This window comes from Asterias amurensis, chromosome 18, assembly GCF_032118995.1.
Source record: "Asterias amurensis chromosome 18, ASM3211899v1".
Lineage (NCBI taxonomy): Eukaryota > Metazoa > Echinodermata > Asteroidea > Forcipulatida > Asteriidae > Asterias > Asterias amurensis.
This window is the reverse complement of record NC_092665.1, coordinates 16,647,364-16,664,028: the sequence shown is the minus strand read 5'-3', so window position 1 is coordinate 16,664,028 and position 16,665 is coordinate 16,647,364. Positions and strand designations below refer to the sequence as shown.

Genomic DNA, 16,665 nt, shown 5'->3' with positions numbered 1-16,665 from the left:
GACTCAAGAAAGTAGAAGTCCTTTACAAAATGCTTTGCATACAAAACCATATAAGTCCATGAAAGAATTTAAGCTGAAAACTCATTAACATATAACTGGCTCAAGCATCAAGAGTGCAGCAGATGATGCATTCATGAGGGCTTGGCTTAATCCCTTAAACTACTGGCTCCCTGGACCACTTGCCCGAGTCCAGTTATCTAAGACCACTGTTACCCATAACTAGGGTTTTTAAAAATACCCCCAGGCTTGATACACCGTCTGGACCACTGGCCTAGGTCTAGTAAGTTTCAGCACTGGACCAGTAACCCCGGACTTGAAATTACCCCCTACACCACTGGACCCCTGGACCATTGGCCAGAGTCAGGTTTTCTTCTAACATTGAGTCAGTAACCACAGGGCTTAACTTGACTACTGGCCAGACTCCAGTTATAAAATCACTGAACCAGTAAAATCACTGGGCTTAAAAAAAAAACCAGTAGACCACTGGCCCAAGTCCAGATGAGATATTTTAGCATTGATCCAGTAACCCCACAACTTAGTGAACGTATCTTACCATAGGTCAGTGTCTTTCAAAAGACATTTGCTGTCAAAGTTACAGGTGCATGAAATCAACTTATATTTCAACTACAAGTGTTTCCCCTGCTGTTGACATACTTATGAAAAACAACAATACCTAAATGTTTGCCAACATGCTCATTGGAGCCATAATTGACCAACTATTTCCAATAGCCTGATTTAAAATCTTCTTAATATGGTGTCAGTGATCAATACATGGCTTTATTTTGTTATGTTTCGGGTTTTCCTTGAGTCAATTCAGTTGCACAAAAGACTTGTACAGCAATCAAACATGCATGACTTCATCTTTAGCAAAGCGTTGGTCTTTAACTTTCTTTATCTTTCTCGTGTCAAACAATTTGAACAAAAAGAAGGATTTCATTATTTCACTTCAATGAGAACGCAAGGTCATCATTGACTAGAATCAAATCATCTGCTACCTCATTTAGCAATACATTTGATGGAACAATCATCGATATGATAAGTGATATAAAACATTTGCTTACTAAAATGGTGCCCATGCAATAATCATGTTCTAACAATAGATAGAGTCAAGTTGCTCTTCTTGCTCCTTGCAGCGATATAAAAACTTTGATACAAACACAGTCTGCAACCAACATTACTTGGATGATTATATGTAGGATTTGAAACTTTGCAGGGTGGAAAAGTATAACTAAGAGAGGTTTGCGCTAACACCATGCGGAAATGAGTAGTGCCGGTCCTGAAAAGAATCGGTGGGTTGACAACTCAACGTTTTGATCAATATGCTCAGATCGTCTTCAGGAGAACATGTACACTCTTGTACGTAGGCGCAACCAAAATGCACAACATATAAAATGTTCGGTAACCACCTCTCCAAGACTGTAGGATCCTTTCAGAACCACCATCATTAAAAAAACAAAGATAACCCTTGATCCCATAACCTGTATTTACCTGTACCTATACAATCACATGCTTCGCAAAATCCTACAATATCTTACCTGTATCTTATACAGAGACATCTTGCACGTTTTCAACTCCCACAGTTACAAAGTATCAAAACAATCCCCTTGATTAAATCCACCAGTAGAAGGTTATACATGTAAGCCACTCAGAATCATCTGGCCATGTTCTAGTCCCACAAAACTTCCTAAAATTCTCCCCTAATCGCCAGCAAAAATGCCAGTTTGAACATACGCTCTTGAATTCATGGCCTACTACATGTTCCCAAGCACCACATAAACACCTCACATAAACCATGGAGTGCATAAACTGTTAAACCCTTTTTGTTGTCTTCCACATAACTGTGACTCCTTTAGTTATTTTTGTTTTGTTTAGTCCCCAGTCAGAGGTACCCCTTTCACCCTGGTATCCTTTCATCAATGGGTGTAATCAATAACAAGAGACTGTGACCCTCACAGAGAGGGGGGGTATTAGAATACACTTTTGGGAGGGATAAATGGATTTATAGACTGGCCCAGTACCCCCAGACAATGAGAACAATTTTTGCTCAAAGTTTTTTTTTACTTTGGTCTTTTGACAAGTTACAGTTAACGACTGACTGTACAGGCTGGCTAGTCTATTTATGGATGCTCTTTATTGAAGGGCAGTAACATGAGTAATGAGTATAATGAATAATGAGTACTTATAGGCAATGGCCTTTTGATTGCAATAAGGTCAAAGAGTGAGGCAGACGCAAATTCCCAGAATCAAATGAATGATTTATGCTAATGTTTTTTTTGTTGTTGTAGTGAAAGTTTACTTATGCTTTTAAAAACTCAAAAGTTGTTATAAACAACTTTGTTTACCCCCACAGAATATTTCTGACTGCTCATATTACCCAATCTTATACCTTGTAATGTGTTTCCATTTAGCCTTCGAGAAAGACTCAACCATAACCAAAACACTTTTTACTTTTAAACAACAGGTCATTTTGTTGAGAAATAAAATTGTGAGGAAGAACCAATGAAATCAAAAAGAGAAAGATAAACTTGGTAAAACTCACTCTCAGATTGAGTTTGTTCTTGTCATCTTCGACTGTCTTGATCTTATACTTCATTGTTGAGACTTCCATCTCTAACTTCTTCTTAGCTTCTCTTACCAAAGTTGTCTCGGAGTTCGTCAGATCTTTTGGGCTATCTGGAGAAAAAAGAACAGAAATCATCTTTTATTGACATTTGATGCATCATGGACAGTATTTTTCAGTTACAACATTCACACCGATGTATAAATAAGCAATGTATACTCTTTCTTTTTCAAGTCCTTAAAAATCAAACAACAGCCACCCCTGGTGGGTTCGAACCAAGGACCATCATTCTAGAGCAGTGTCTAAGAATTACAGACTAACAATGTAGCTACATGTATAAAAACACAAATATTATTTACAAATCCATTCTCAGAACTTGATTCCAAAACTTGCAAAGAGTTTTGACAAATCACAATCCAAGGAAGAGAAAAGCAATGTCACTATCTTTTAATAAAATACTCAATACCTCTCTGGAAGTTGCCAGTGATTGGTCGTTGGAGTTGACGAAGCTGGAATGCCATCTTGGAATGGCCTTTTTTGTCATCCATTTCAAAAACTACACTTGGTCTTAGGTCTTCTGGATAAAAGCTGGTCCCGTTATGAACAATACATTCCACTTTGTCCTATGTTTTTCAACCTCACCAGATTGTAAACAAGTCTTCTACACTTGAACAGGTTTGCACTAATCCACTAAACAAATATGGAAGCCGGCAATTTACACAACTGAACACAGTCCTCTGAAACCCGCATAATTTTGGACAAATCAAAGTTCATTTAGTAACCATGACAACGCACCCAATCACTAGTTTGAACTTCCCATCCTTCTAGCTATTCAATGAAAAAAATTCTGAATAACTGGGATTGTCTCGTCTTTCTTTGTTGGTTGTTTACTTAGTCTAGTACCTAAGCTTCAGAGTTTGTTTATTTTACCTACTGCAGCATATCAGCAATGAATGGCTCTTTATTGATTTAGGTTGGTAGATGCACTATCAATTAAAGAGACATGTTCCGTAGTTGAATAAATAATGAAACATTATCTTTAGTTGCTTGAGTGTCAGCTTAAATTGTGACCATTGATCTATGAAATTCAACCTAACTGAAATTAGACTCAACCTAATTCATGGCAATCCAAATAAACTACCTCCTTTCGGGTGGCCAAATATATCCGTTAGTTCTTTCACCTGTAACCACCGATCATTTTAATGACTCTCAATGTTTATCTTAACAGTGGCTAAACAATTAAACAATTTGTATACAACTAAAAATAATACTACCAAAATTATTGGAAAAGTAATGAAAAAAACAAAAAAACATCAAACTAAAAAGCATAATAAAATATTATTGGAAACTGAACAAAAAACGACCAAAATTAGTTGTAAACAAAAAAAAATGTTTAAAAAACATATATTACCAAAATGGTATAAATATTGAATAAAACAAATAACTGAATCACAGCATTCATTTTATATCAAGGTTCAATAAATCCATTAGTTATTTTAGCTGAAACTTGCCATTTTGAAATAAAGACTCTACACCTTTATATTTCATTAATAAAATTTACCTCAATTCAGTCATTCATTGAAAATATTCTACCTAGATGTCTAACAAATCTATCAAATATAAAAACAATTCATACAAACCTCTTACTCAATAGCAACTCTACTCCATAATTCCATCACCAAGGTAAACAACTGACAATCCTTAGCATCAAATATAAAATGCCATCAAATATAAAATGCCATCATTCTAATCTACAACTAATAAATTCCATCAACCTAATTAACATCCTTCCGTCATAAACAGCATTATGCAAATGAGATGTTGTTTTACTGTCCGCAATACATACATCATTCTACCAACTACCTCCATCAACTACCTGCTACCTCTACCCATGGAGGTAGCTCCATCCATGGAGGTAACTCCACCTAGGTAATAACTAAACATCAACTACACGCTCCAACCCACTGCATTATCAAAATGACTGTGTACCACTGAGTTCCTGCCTTAATTATCTTCACCGTGCAACAGTTCTTTAATTTATGAACGGAGAATTGATCCATTGAAGTGGCTCACTGATGATGAGCGGTCATGCTGAACAAATGCCTTTGTTAAAACCCTGCCCTGGAGTGTATGCACACAAATTATAGCTCAGTATTTTTAATGTTGACAAAATAGATGCATAGTTTCATTAAGTGGTCTCTCACTCAACAAACCCCCTCATAAAATAAATAAAAATTATCATTAAAACCACCCAATTCAAGGCCAGAAATGTCACTGAATGTGAAGGCTACAAGGAAAATATAAAACAAATTGGTTCCAATACTGTGACTCTGCTTACAGTAGACAAACAATCAACTGCCACCGACTTCGGGAATTCTGCGCTTACGTCAAGCGTATTTCTTGATTCTCAAGATATCAAAATCAGTTGTGAAAATAAAAAACAGTGGAGCACCCTCCAGATCTTGCTAGTATCAAAGTAAGCAGCAACTTAATCTTTGCTAAGAAAGAGTTAGCAGAATGATTACAAAAATCAAAACAAAAGTATTTTTCTGGTTTTGTTTTTAGTCATTTATTCACACAGGGTCCAATTTCATAGAGCTGCTTAAGCTGAACATTATTGCTTAACAATTTTCTGCTAAGTAGAAATGAGCACGGTACCAGTCACAAATTGTAGGCCTGGACATGGTGTTTTGACTGGTAATCATATTTCCTTAAGCATAATTATTTAGGGCTTAGCTGCTTTTTGGGTTTAAGCAGTTGTATGAAACTGGGCCGTGGTCTCAACAAAGCAACACCCATCATCCCAGCCATTACAGTGTGGACATACCTTTTTTGATCTGCTGTTCCAGTTTGTCAACCTCCTCCCTCCGTTCAATCTTCTCTCTCTCCAATGATTTCTTAAGGCGTTGAGCCTCAAACTCCAACTCTCTGCATTTCTGTTGCTGCTGTCGACATTCCATCTCAAGACGATGTTTATGAGACTCCAAGTTTGACACTTTCAATTTATTGTCCTTTAAAATAAATCATAAATGTGAAGTACTGATAAATGTAAGGAATTCTTTTGTGACTGTGTACATGTAGGCCTATAGGCCTAAATGTTCCTGTAATATGCTTGCATATTTTCAAATCAATAGGTGAGACAAAAAGGAATACATACAATAACATAGGAAATTGTGGTGGTATTGAACATGGGCTAAATATGTCCGAATGTGCTTGCAATTTTACATGAAATTAACAAAGTACTTTCCAAGGAATGTTCTGTGTTAATTGATTGTATGTTGCCAAAATGTCTGCATACTTCGATTTGATTTTTCCAGATGAATTTGTACTTAAAAAAAAAAAAATTATTATATAATTTCTCTAGTATTCAATGAATCGAATAATTCAGAATTTCTCTCTCTTGTCGCTCTTGCAAATCATAAAACCAAATCATATAAGGACATCGACAGAAAACATCCTAACATACAGTTTATCATGCAGTAAAATGTGGTAAAATTCTTTCTGTTCTAGTTCTACAACCACAGACTCACCTTTTTAACCCTGGTTATCTCTTTTGTGTAACCCTAAGGCAGTGCATTCAACGACAACAAACACCACAGCGTGCAACAAGAAGCAGAAGAGCAGCAGAAAGTTAAGTGTGTTAGTAGAAACATGCAGAAGGAAAGAATCAAACAAAGTTTTGCTAAGAAGAGGAAAACATTGATAGCAGTTCAGTATAATAACAAAAAAAGAAAATTTCTTGACAAGGTTAAGATTCATTCCAACGTATCAAAGTACAATTGAAACATCCCTTTTTTATAACTAAAGATTACAACCAGAAATTAGAATAAAGGAAGTAAGTGTGAGTCACTAAAAGCAGAAGTTGGTGCCAAAGTTAAAGATTCTAACTCAAAACATGTTCGCTTTCTTTAAAAAAACTTATTGTTATAATATGTGAACATGAAAAAAACCAGAGGGTAAATTAATTCTTCTAGCTATTCAATTATATTATTCATCTTCACGACAGAAGCCTTTTGTAAGAGTTAGTATTTATTGTATTGGATAGGGGGATGTGTGTTAGTTCCTCTACCTGTCCACCTGTTTAATGCTATCTTTCATTTTCAAGACATTAGGCCTTTGTAAGAGTTAGTATTTATCAAGGTGGATGGGTGGTAGTGGTGGGGGGGGGTTGATTTGTTCTACCTGTTCAATGCTATCTTTCATCTTCCTGACATTATTTCTCTCCACTCTAATCTCTTCTTCCATCACCTTCCTTTCATTATCGAGAACTTCCTGGACCTAAGAACGTCATCAGTGAGTAGCGACATCAAACACAAAGAGCAGACAAAACAAAATCAGATCACAAAAACATAACAAGACAAGTTTGTTCGACTCATGCAACATTCATGCAAATCTTCCAAAAAATTGCTTTTCATAAAAATTTCCACCATGCAGCAAAAGGGGAAGAAAAGCTCAAATCTTTCAAGCAGTAAATATCAACACTTCATGTATGGATCATTTTCAAACAACGGTCTTTACATCTTTATGTAATTCCCTATTATAAAATTGTACAAGTCAAATACAGCAATCGGAATTTGATTTTCAAACTGCACTGATTTCAACGCTGGTCACCGACGACCAATGAAAACAGTTCATTTCAAACACCTCCCATCTATGAGTGTGAACTCAGTAGTCAACAGAAGTCAATGTTCAAGTGTTGTATATTATGTACTTCAACCAGCCTCGCTACTCATTTCTTCCTTTCAGACTTGTTTGCTTTCGACACAATACAAAGTGACTTCACTGCCTAGTGAGCAATGATTCCTGGAGTTGAAATAGCGTTTATAAAATCAGGTTATCTTCAAATCGGGTAATTTCAAAGACTGCGAAGTGTTTATCTTGTTAGCATTGCAATGATTCTAGGTGATTAATTCATTTGCCTTTTCATCAACGTGCAAATTGCAACAATAGATTGCGTATTAAAGATAGCGTATAGCGTCGGTTAATAATCTGGTTTAGGTTGGGTCTCACACAAGCTCTGACAAAGGCTTGTAATAAATGCATCAGGAACAATTGACTTTGCCTTCTTGAAAGAAAGCATTGTATCAATACTATGAAAAACAACTTTTCTTTGTTTGCTTGGTTCACTCTTAACACTGATTAGAAATTAATTTAGAAAGCTACATGCTAACATTAGTTAAAGGAAAACTACATCATCTGTAACTGTTTTTCTAAAGGAAAATATAGGTTTGTGAGGTAGGGTTTAACAATTACCTCCTTGCTTGTTGTAATCTTTATGCCAGGACTATGAGCCATCTTACGCTTAGCTTCTTTAAGTTCATCCAATGTTCTATTTCTCTCTACCAGCAAGTAAGCAATGGCTTCACTGGGTGTACCCTCTGTTAACTCCACAAGACCCTCCTAAAGGAAAAGTCAAGATGCAAAAAAAGAGTTTACGGTCTGACATTCTGACTCTAGCAAAGTCTTTCTCAAAGGCTAAAAAAAAGTATTGACAATGGAAATATTAAACACTATCAATTCTTACCAAAAAGGAAATAAACAAATTGTGAGTTGCCACAAAGGACAATTCTCTAAAGGCCAGTTTACAGTCAATCATGCAATGGTCCGGCAATGGAAATCTTAATTTGGGATAAAAAAAATCACACAGTTTTTAGACCTCAGCAATGACTAAAAACTGTATCACGTGACTATAAACCGGCCCTGAGGGTAGCACTTTTAGGCAGAATTTGATTAAATCACTTACACTAAAAGTTAAACTTATACAAACTCAACCAACTTCTGAAATATCCTGCAACTATCTTTTTATTTGTGTGTGAGCTAAACAAAAAAGACTCAAGCAGGACTTGAACCTGTAACCTCTAGATTATTTTGCAGGCTCTACATCTTAAGGAGGATGCAACTCAACTTGGAAACAAAGGACCCATACCTGAATGAGCATCTCAGCCACTTCACTCTTGCCATTAGCCATCTCGTCTCGGACGTTATCTAATTCTTTCTTCAGTTGTTCGTTTTCGATTTCAAACTCTTGGGTCAGGACCTCACGCTCTTCTGATAAGTGTCTCAACTGATCCATGTAAGTCTCGACCTTTAACAAAGACAAAAACAAACAAATACATTTCACTTATTTTTGTTATGTTTCTCACCATCCACAATAATTTTCTTAGAAAGGAAAACTAAATAGGCAGTTGAAAATGACCAGTAAGAAAGAATTCATTGGATGTTTCACCATAGTGTATGTTCACAGTCAATTATGCAAAACAAAAAAAGAGATTAGTCTGCGCTGGGCACTAAGGTATACATCCAAATTTCCAACATTTGCAAAAGTCTCTAAAAAAGAGGTTACATTTGCACAGTGGATAAAAAAAATAAGTTTTGTTTTTATGAGATTTGAAAACAGAATTGACATCATACAATTACTCAACGGGGGTATCCAAACCAGACGTACACTAGATTGCTGGCTCATACAAATGTATTGTTAAAACAAATTATCCATCGAGATCAAATGAACATTAAACATGTTTACTTCATATTATGGTTTGGGGTTTCAACACTTTATTTAAAAAAATAGCAAATCGTCAGCAGCATTTCAAGAGCTGTTTATTAGTAATTACTTACCACCGTCCCTGGATATCATATTGAAAATAATCCTTTTATGTATTCCAAACAACTTTGAACATGAAGAATTGAAGAAGAAAGCTTGCTGCACCAGTGTGCTGTATGAGAGTTAAGCTTACACTGGCCTTCGCCACTACTCTACCAGGTTAAGAAACTTTACCCCAAATCAAATTAAGTGCTTTGAGGGGGCAAGGTTAGACCCACGTTGCCAGGGGCTGGTTGCCAGGGGAGTGGGTGAAGTAAACCCCAAACAAGCATGGTAATTTACTATCACCCCCACTACAGGGGGTTAAAGGGTTACTTAGGTCAAAGGTCATGGTGATAATATCACAGACGTGGGGAATTTGATGTTTATAATCATAGGCAGGTGCGGACAGATCCAGGTTATGAAAATAAGTGTTAAAAGATAAATGAGGGTGGTACATGTTATATCCATTGATAGACCTAGGTTCTCGATCACAGCAACAAGAAGCTTGCAAAACAAACAATGTACACGTGGATAACCTGACAAGATACAATTTATTGTACTAATATTTGATGCATGTGAGTGTATTGTCACTGAGTAAATAGTATTAAAATTAAATGTAATTAAAAGATTGTCAGGAAAATTGAAGTCAACTTAAAAAGAAAATGTGTTTGATAAAAGGGCAGGTATCAAGGGCAAGGTCGTTTTAATTTTGCAAAGGGCACTTCCATTGGAAAATCTTAAAGTCTATTGGAAAACCTTTGAAGGGGCACCAAGGCAAAGACCAGGGGCACGGAGGTTGGGCCTCTGTGGACTGAGTGTAATTCCCGGCCTAAAAGGGAATTGGCACCTCCTTATTTGTTAATGGTTGAATACTTGTTGTGCTCAACAGGATCTATGAAAAGTGTGAAAAGTGTGCCCATATATGCCATACCTGCAAGCTACACGGAAACTCTTCAAGCTGGTTTGTTTTTTATAAAAAAAATTTAAAAAATTATAATGGGTCATCCAACATACTATGTACACCCATGGCCAACACACACACACACACACACTGGCCACAAGAAAAAACCTAGTAGAGCTTTCTAAAAGTTCAAAACTCAAGTGAAAGTATTATGACAGCATTGGAGAATAATAATAATGACCAACTATTTTCCCAACTGCAGTTGGGCTGTAGGCCTACATGTGTACATGTATTTATGCATGTTGGTCCTTGAGAGCTATAGCTGAACAGCTAATAGGTTAACTAGAAACAAATTATCCCAATCTCACTTGGACGGCCCATCTGTATGTTGAGTGTTTGAGATCCCAAATATCTGGCAGTGGCTGCTGAATTCATAGAGGTACCTTCCCTTGCCTTGATAACCAAATAAGGCATTGTAAGGGGCGCAGCGGCACCCTGGAGACCAAACAGGGGCTAAATAAAATTTGTTCTCATAATTTCAAAAATCTTTCTAGATGTTTCTGTCTGTTCAAGGTCCTTAAAGGCAGTGGACACTATTGGTAATTGTCCAAGACTAGCCTTCACAGTTGGTGTATCTCAACAAATGCATAAAAAAACAAACCTGTGAAAATTTGAGCTCAATCGGCCATCGAACTTGCGAGATAATAATGAAAGAAAAAAACACCCTTGTCACACAATGTTGTGTGCGTTTAGATGGTTGATTTCGAGACCTTAAATTCTAAATCTGAAGTCTCAAAATTAAATTCTTGGAAAATTATTTTTTTTTCGAAAACTATGGCACTTCAGAGGGAGCAGTTTCTCACGATGTTTTATACCATCAACCTCTCCCCATTACTCGTCACCAATAAATATTTTGAGTAATTAATAAATTATCAATAGTGTCCACTGCCTTTAAGTACAGGTAGTCAACATCTGCGCTTTATGAACTATTTTTATAATAATCACACTCACCTCTTCCATTTCGACAGCATGTTGCCGATCAGCCTCTCCAACTGTCTGTTGAGCAACAGCCAAGTCATCCTCGGTGCGCATCAACAGATGCCATAACTCCTGCAGCTTTGCCTGGTCCCCTGCCTGTGGGTCGAAGCCATTTTGCTTCAGTCGGTGATTGATCTCGTCTAGATCACTCTTACTCTAAAAATTGGGAATATATATATTGAAAAACTATAAAAAGGAAAGGACTTGTTCGCAAAAACACATTATTTATACTATTTATTCAAGAAGGAGCAAAGTTCTGAGCCTACTACTAACTGTATTTCTCAATATGAATTTAAATACATAGTCCGCAAAGCATATTAAAAAAAAAGAAACATGCAAGTGGAGTGAATTCTACTCCATGCTCCACGATGATCCCACAAACTGTTTGTAAATTGTAGATAGATAAGGAAATAATATTTAATTGAACCATGGTCATGGAGGAAGAAAATTGAACAATAAATCAAACCTACAAAAAAACAAAAAACAAAACCAAGTGTTAATATCATTTAAAAAGGCGTCATGAAATTGAAGCATACTTTTTTTTATCAAAAATCAAGCTAAAAACAAAATTTGATTGTTCACTTACCGTCAAAATTCCATTGAGTGGTCTTGGGCGTGACATGATTTCACTTCATTCAGTCCAACTGTTTGTGATTCAACTCTAGTCCTGGTCCATTTGAAGAGACAAAGCTCAAACTGTCATCGCTCAATCCTTTTAATCCAGCATGACTTAAGAGAAGATCAATAAAATGATGCTCCGTCAGTAATTTATATGTCTATCATTCTCGTTTGTTTACAATTGCTGCGCAACACTTACGCGGCGAACACAATGAATTGTGATAACAATTGTCACAATACAATACTACGTACTAGCGTTCATGGTCTTCACCGTTTTTCAGGTTCTGCGAAATGACAAGGGCATGAACAATGTGCTTTTCGGTAGACAAAACATCATAAACCTAATGTTTTAATAACTAAGTTTTCCCTTTCTTTGAAAATTGCTGGGTCCGGGTTTCCACAAAACTCACATTCCGGATTACTCATTCAGTTTCTACAATAGCGTTGTGTTGTTTGTTATTTTAGTCTGTGTACGAATTAATAATTCAAACAGCTAACACTTTCCTTATTCCCAGAACACGCACTCGTGTTTGGAAGAGGCTGGGTACCAGCCTTAAACCCGCCGCATTATTTTGTTTTGGTATAGCGCCACCACTCGACAAAAACTTACACACATAAAACAGCGCCGCACGCCGCAACGAACCGATTTCGTGCATAGATATAAAAAAGTTCTATTCTATATCTTTGATTTAATGTGTCGAAAACGCGTCGATCGATGCGTCAGTTTTCATAAAAACATTTATACAAGCTTTAAATTGCACTGTGGATCATTGTTTCGTTGAGAGTTTAGATGATGTGGGGATCGTCTTAGGTAAATGACTCTTTCCTTTGAAGTTAAGCAACTGAGACAAGTTATAGTTATAGCTATAGGCCCTACTTGCTAAACTAAAAGAAGTAAAATACCACAGGCCTACAGATTATTACAGATAAAGGTTTAGCAAACTGTCTAATTTTGTGTTATTGTAGTTTTATCTGCTTATCGTTTTACAAAATAGTGTTCTGTTTTCTCTTTAACTGCCCGAACAACTCTTTGTTGTATTGTTCGTTTTTGAGATATTCGGCGGGCAACAGCAATTATTTGCATTTTGACGAGCTCGATAACAACATTACTTTCATTGATTCAACTACACTGACGCGTCGTGACGTACGATAGCTGAACTAGTGCTTTCTTCAATTTGATTTTATGTTCCAAGCAAACTTATTCATTTTCGACTTTTTTTTCTAAAGTGAGAATATAAACCATGCATTTAGTTCAAAGGGATAACAGTTTGATGTTATTCCACAATATTAATATTATTCAGCTAACTGTAAATAATGCACAAATGGCATAAACAAATTCATAAGATTCATAATCTATGTTTGGAAGGTCATTAGACAGCGCAAGTACGCTACCTCCATGGTTGAGTGGACACTACCAAAAGTGCAACCATCGTCTCCATGAATATGGTGACGGAAAGGGAAGTTTGTTGTCGCCATAACATAACCACCCATATTCAACGATCACGAATCTATGCAAAAAAAAAAAATGAAAAAAATGAAAAACCCTTACATAGATTGTTGTGTATGCATACAATGATGCATACAAACTGCTTCCAACCAAATGGTACGTGCAAAATAATAATTGTTACTGGCCTCACATTTTGACCCTACTAGCTATGTGAGAAAAACTGAATTACTAAACCATGCATTCAGTTCATAAGGATAAAAGTTTGATGTTGCCACAATAATCAGCGAACCGTAAAAATGCACATTATACAGCATTATGTTTGTTTTGCGAACACCTATTGCCATGTAGAGTTGGTATTTCTATACTCTACTACCTCGGGGTAGATTTATCGGATTGTTCGGGAGAGAGAGACTCAGTCACTCTATCTGAGGAAGAATCTCTACAGTTTGGTGAGTTAATAAACCAGGGGAACCTGGCGTCATGTGTTTGTATAAATTGTCATAATAATAATATTAATAATAATAATAATAATGATAAAGAAGGTTAAAAACCAATACCCTTAAATTAAGATGGTCCCGGAACCCCTTATGATTGACGCCCTTGCCCTAAAAATGTACAATGTTTTATTATCAACAGGTTGATTGACACTCCACGGTCCAGATTCACCGTCTATAAATCGCATCCCATACACCTATCACATTCTACGATCCTCATGGAGACCACGGTATCAGCTGGAGTTGTTCTTAACTCTACAGAAATGAATGTCTTCTTCACCACACCCAGTGGATTCCAGGATCCAACCGAGTCAGACATGACAACCGTTGGCATAACCAAAACCACAGGAGACGGCATAAACTTTCGTTTTGAAGGTATAAACCACGAAGTACTACTTTTTCTTGGCTGCGTGTACTGCTTCGTAGCCGTCTCCGGGCTGGTGGGGAACACCATGGTGATTATGGCCGTGGTCTTATCCAAGAAGCTCCAGACCAGCACCAACGCCTTCGTCGTCAACCTCGCCACGGCCGACCTGATATCGTGCCTCGCGACACCTTTCGCTGCGGTAGCGTTGTTCAGCATCGATGGCTGGCCATTGCCTGAGCTGGTATGCGCCGTGTCCGCTGCCATATACTTCCTCAGCCTTGGATGCAGCATCATGAATCTCGCCAGCATCGCCATTAACCGATACGTCCTCATTACAAAACCCATGCAGACATACCAGGCCATCTACACACATAAGAAGATAGCAGCCATGTTGGCGGTCACGTGGGTCTATCCAGCATTAATCTGTTCCCTTCCACTCTTTGGTATCGGTAAATGGGGTTACTCAGAGAAGTACGGTACATGTACTCAAGACACCTCGGTTGAAACAAGCGCTCTCTTCTCTCAGCTGGGAGCTGTTCTAGTCTACCCCATTGCATGCTCCGGTGTCGGTATCACATGATTCCAGAACCATCTAGCTGTCTCAGAAAGATGAGCTCAAAATAGACACAACTTCAGACCCCTTGTTTATTATTATGACGTCACAAGGTCAATTGAAGTCCTGTCATTGGGCTGACAGTTGTGAGCATGGCGCTTATTGTCAGCTATAGACCTTTCTTTTGCAACGTCACAGCCCGAGCTTTTGCCAACCCAGATTGGACAACTATGGAAAGCCATAAGTGCAAATCAAGAAAAGATTGCTATTTTTTGTGATAATGTAACCAAATTTGTCGATTTTGTTTAAAACAAAACAACTAATTATGAGAGGTATTTTATTTAACTGAAAGTTAGCAGAAAATGTTGAATATTGTTTAAACATTTGTTCTTACGATTTAGTGTTTTACTAACATTCGGCCGACCATGCCAACCAAGGCGGTTTGTTGATCAACAAAAGAAAGGTCTATAATTATGATAATCTTTATGAGATTCCCAAATGAGAGAACATTATAGTTGGAATTACAAAACGGACTCACAAGTATAGAAGTCAGTACATAGAAGATATTATTGTTATAAAGTACTTGAGGGTCTTTACACTGTATTATAAACTGAATTATCTCGGATTTGTGAATTAAACTTTAAAAATTGCACATAAAATGTTGCAACCTAAGGGAAAAAAAAAGAGGAAAAAAAATTAATTGTTTGTGTTAACTATAGTTTACACAGAATTTTCTCGCAGACAGTAATAATTATTCAAAGAGGAAGTCCCTTTATAGCTTTTGGAATTATTCCTTATTTTATGTAGTCATTTACCTTTATTACTTTTATTAAATACCTTGTCACATTTCAAATAAGATGGTGCACTCTGTTCATTTTTTTGTACTGAGATTGTGTTCGATCTATCTTGAATTTTGACTAAGTTTCAATCGATAATGATGTTGTATGTTAATTAAGAATCGATCTGCTATGAATTTTTCTTACACTTTGAACTATTTTAGCCAGTATAATTAATTTTTTGGTATTAGTAATTATATACGATGATATTATAGGCTTATAAGTCTGCTGTAGCAGGCTCTGATCGTGCATTTGAACATCACCACCTTCTTCGTACTTTTGACACACTCGACCTACAACATGCTCCGTTTCTTCAACCGATTTGGAATAACCGAGAGACCGCACTGCTTAAACTGCTTTTGGGCAGATTTTTCTGTGACTACGAAATAGAATTTCTATTGTCGGTTGGACACATTAGAGAACGATTGGAAGTTCCCGTTTTGTGTTCCGGTAAATAACATGGACTGAGTTTAAAGAAGTTCATTTTAAAGGAGGGCTCTACGTTACAAAATTTGTCATGGAGGGGGACATTATAATCCTCGGAGGGAACAGCTGTTTTTTGTCCACTGTGCTTTGTTATGCAAGGACTTTGATACAGTTTCCTGCTTTAACTATTATTAGTGTTGTTACAATAACACTCTTTAATTGTGCAGGAAGTCACCATGATGTTGTAATTATGTAATTCTGAAACAAGAAAGTGAATAAAAAGGAGCAAAATCAAATACAAGGCATGTGTATTTCATCAGATTGTATAATTTCGAGAAAAAAAAATATATATTAAGTTGAGATGCATTTACATTTTATTCCATCATTTGAGGAAATGAAAGACTTTAATATTTTTGTTTTTTTAGTATAATTTTTTTTTTTATATTTATCGATAACAACACAAAGGCACGCGTGAATCACCACAACGGTTCACAATAAAGTGCGCCACCTAGCGTTTGCGTTGGGTTTTTCGTAGTACAAACCCACGTGCAAGGAGTTCCATGGCCTTAAAGGAACACGTTGCCTTGGATCGGTCGAGTTGGTCTTTGAAAAGCGTTTGTAACCGTTTTTTATAAAATGCATATGGGTAGAAAGCTGTTGTAAAAGTAGAATACAATGATCCACACAAACATGCCTCGAAATTGCGTGGTTTTCCTTTTACCTCGTCGACTAACACGTCGGCCATTTATGGGGGTCAAAATTTTGACTCCCATAAATGGCCGACGGTGTTAGTTCGCACAGTAGAAGGAAAACCACGAAATTTCGAGGAAAACTTGTGTGGA

General features: G+C 36.8%; 2 protein-coding genes across 8 annotated transcripts in view; one reads left to right on the top strand and one right to left on the bottom strand.

Moving 5' to 3' along the window:
• LOC139950502 (uncharacterized) overlaps positions 1–12,159 on the bottom strand; it is a 31,327-nt gene extending 19,168 nt beyond the window's left edge. For 4 of the 7 annotated variants that reach the window (XM_071949215.1, XM_071949218.1, XM_071949220.1 and 1 more), the window contains exons 1-8: positions 11,669–12,159; positions 11,056–11,238; positions 8,487–8,645; positions 7,814–7,960; positions 6,743–6,838; positions 6,091–6,123; positions 5,388–5,571; positions 2,540–2,673 (exon numbers count right to left, since the gene is read on the bottom strand). In XM_071949215.1, coding sequence (XP_071805316.1) covers positions 2,540–2,673; positions 5,388–5,571; positions 6,091–6,123; positions 6,743–6,838; positions 7,814–7,960; positions 8,487–8,645; positions 11,056–11,238; positions 11,669–11,704 — 972 coding nt within the window. In that variant the 5' untranslated portion in view covers positions 11,705–12,159. Of the gene's footprint in view, positions 1–2,539; positions 2,674–5,387; positions 5,572–6,090; positions 6,124–6,742; positions 6,839–7,813; positions 7,961–8,486; positions 8,646–9,175; positions 9,291–11,055; positions 11,239–11,668 lie in introns of those variants that run through there. The other 3 variants (XM_071949216.1, XM_071949217.1, XM_071949219.1) reach the window with 3 other exon arrangements.
• Positions 12,160–13,184: 1,025 nt separating this feature from the next.
• Positions 13,185–16,080, top strand: LOC139950681 (melatonin receptor type 1C-like). Its single transcript, XM_071949473.1, has 2 exons — positions 13,185–13,596; positions 13,784–16,080. The coding sequence occupies exon 2, from the start codon at positions 13,860–13,862 to the stop codon at positions 14,586–14,588; it is 729 nt and encodes a 242-aa protein (XP_071805574.1). The 5' UTR covers positions 13,185–13,596; positions 13,784–13,859; the 3' UTR covers positions 14,589–16,080.
• The last annotated feature ends 585 nt before the right edge of the window (positions 16,081–16,665 follow it).

Excerpts from the sequence above, each read along its gene's own strand:
- LOC139950681 (XM_071949473.1), top strand. The coding sequence starts at position 13,860 with ATGGAGACCACGGTATCAGCTGGAGTTGTTCTTAACTCTACAGAAATG.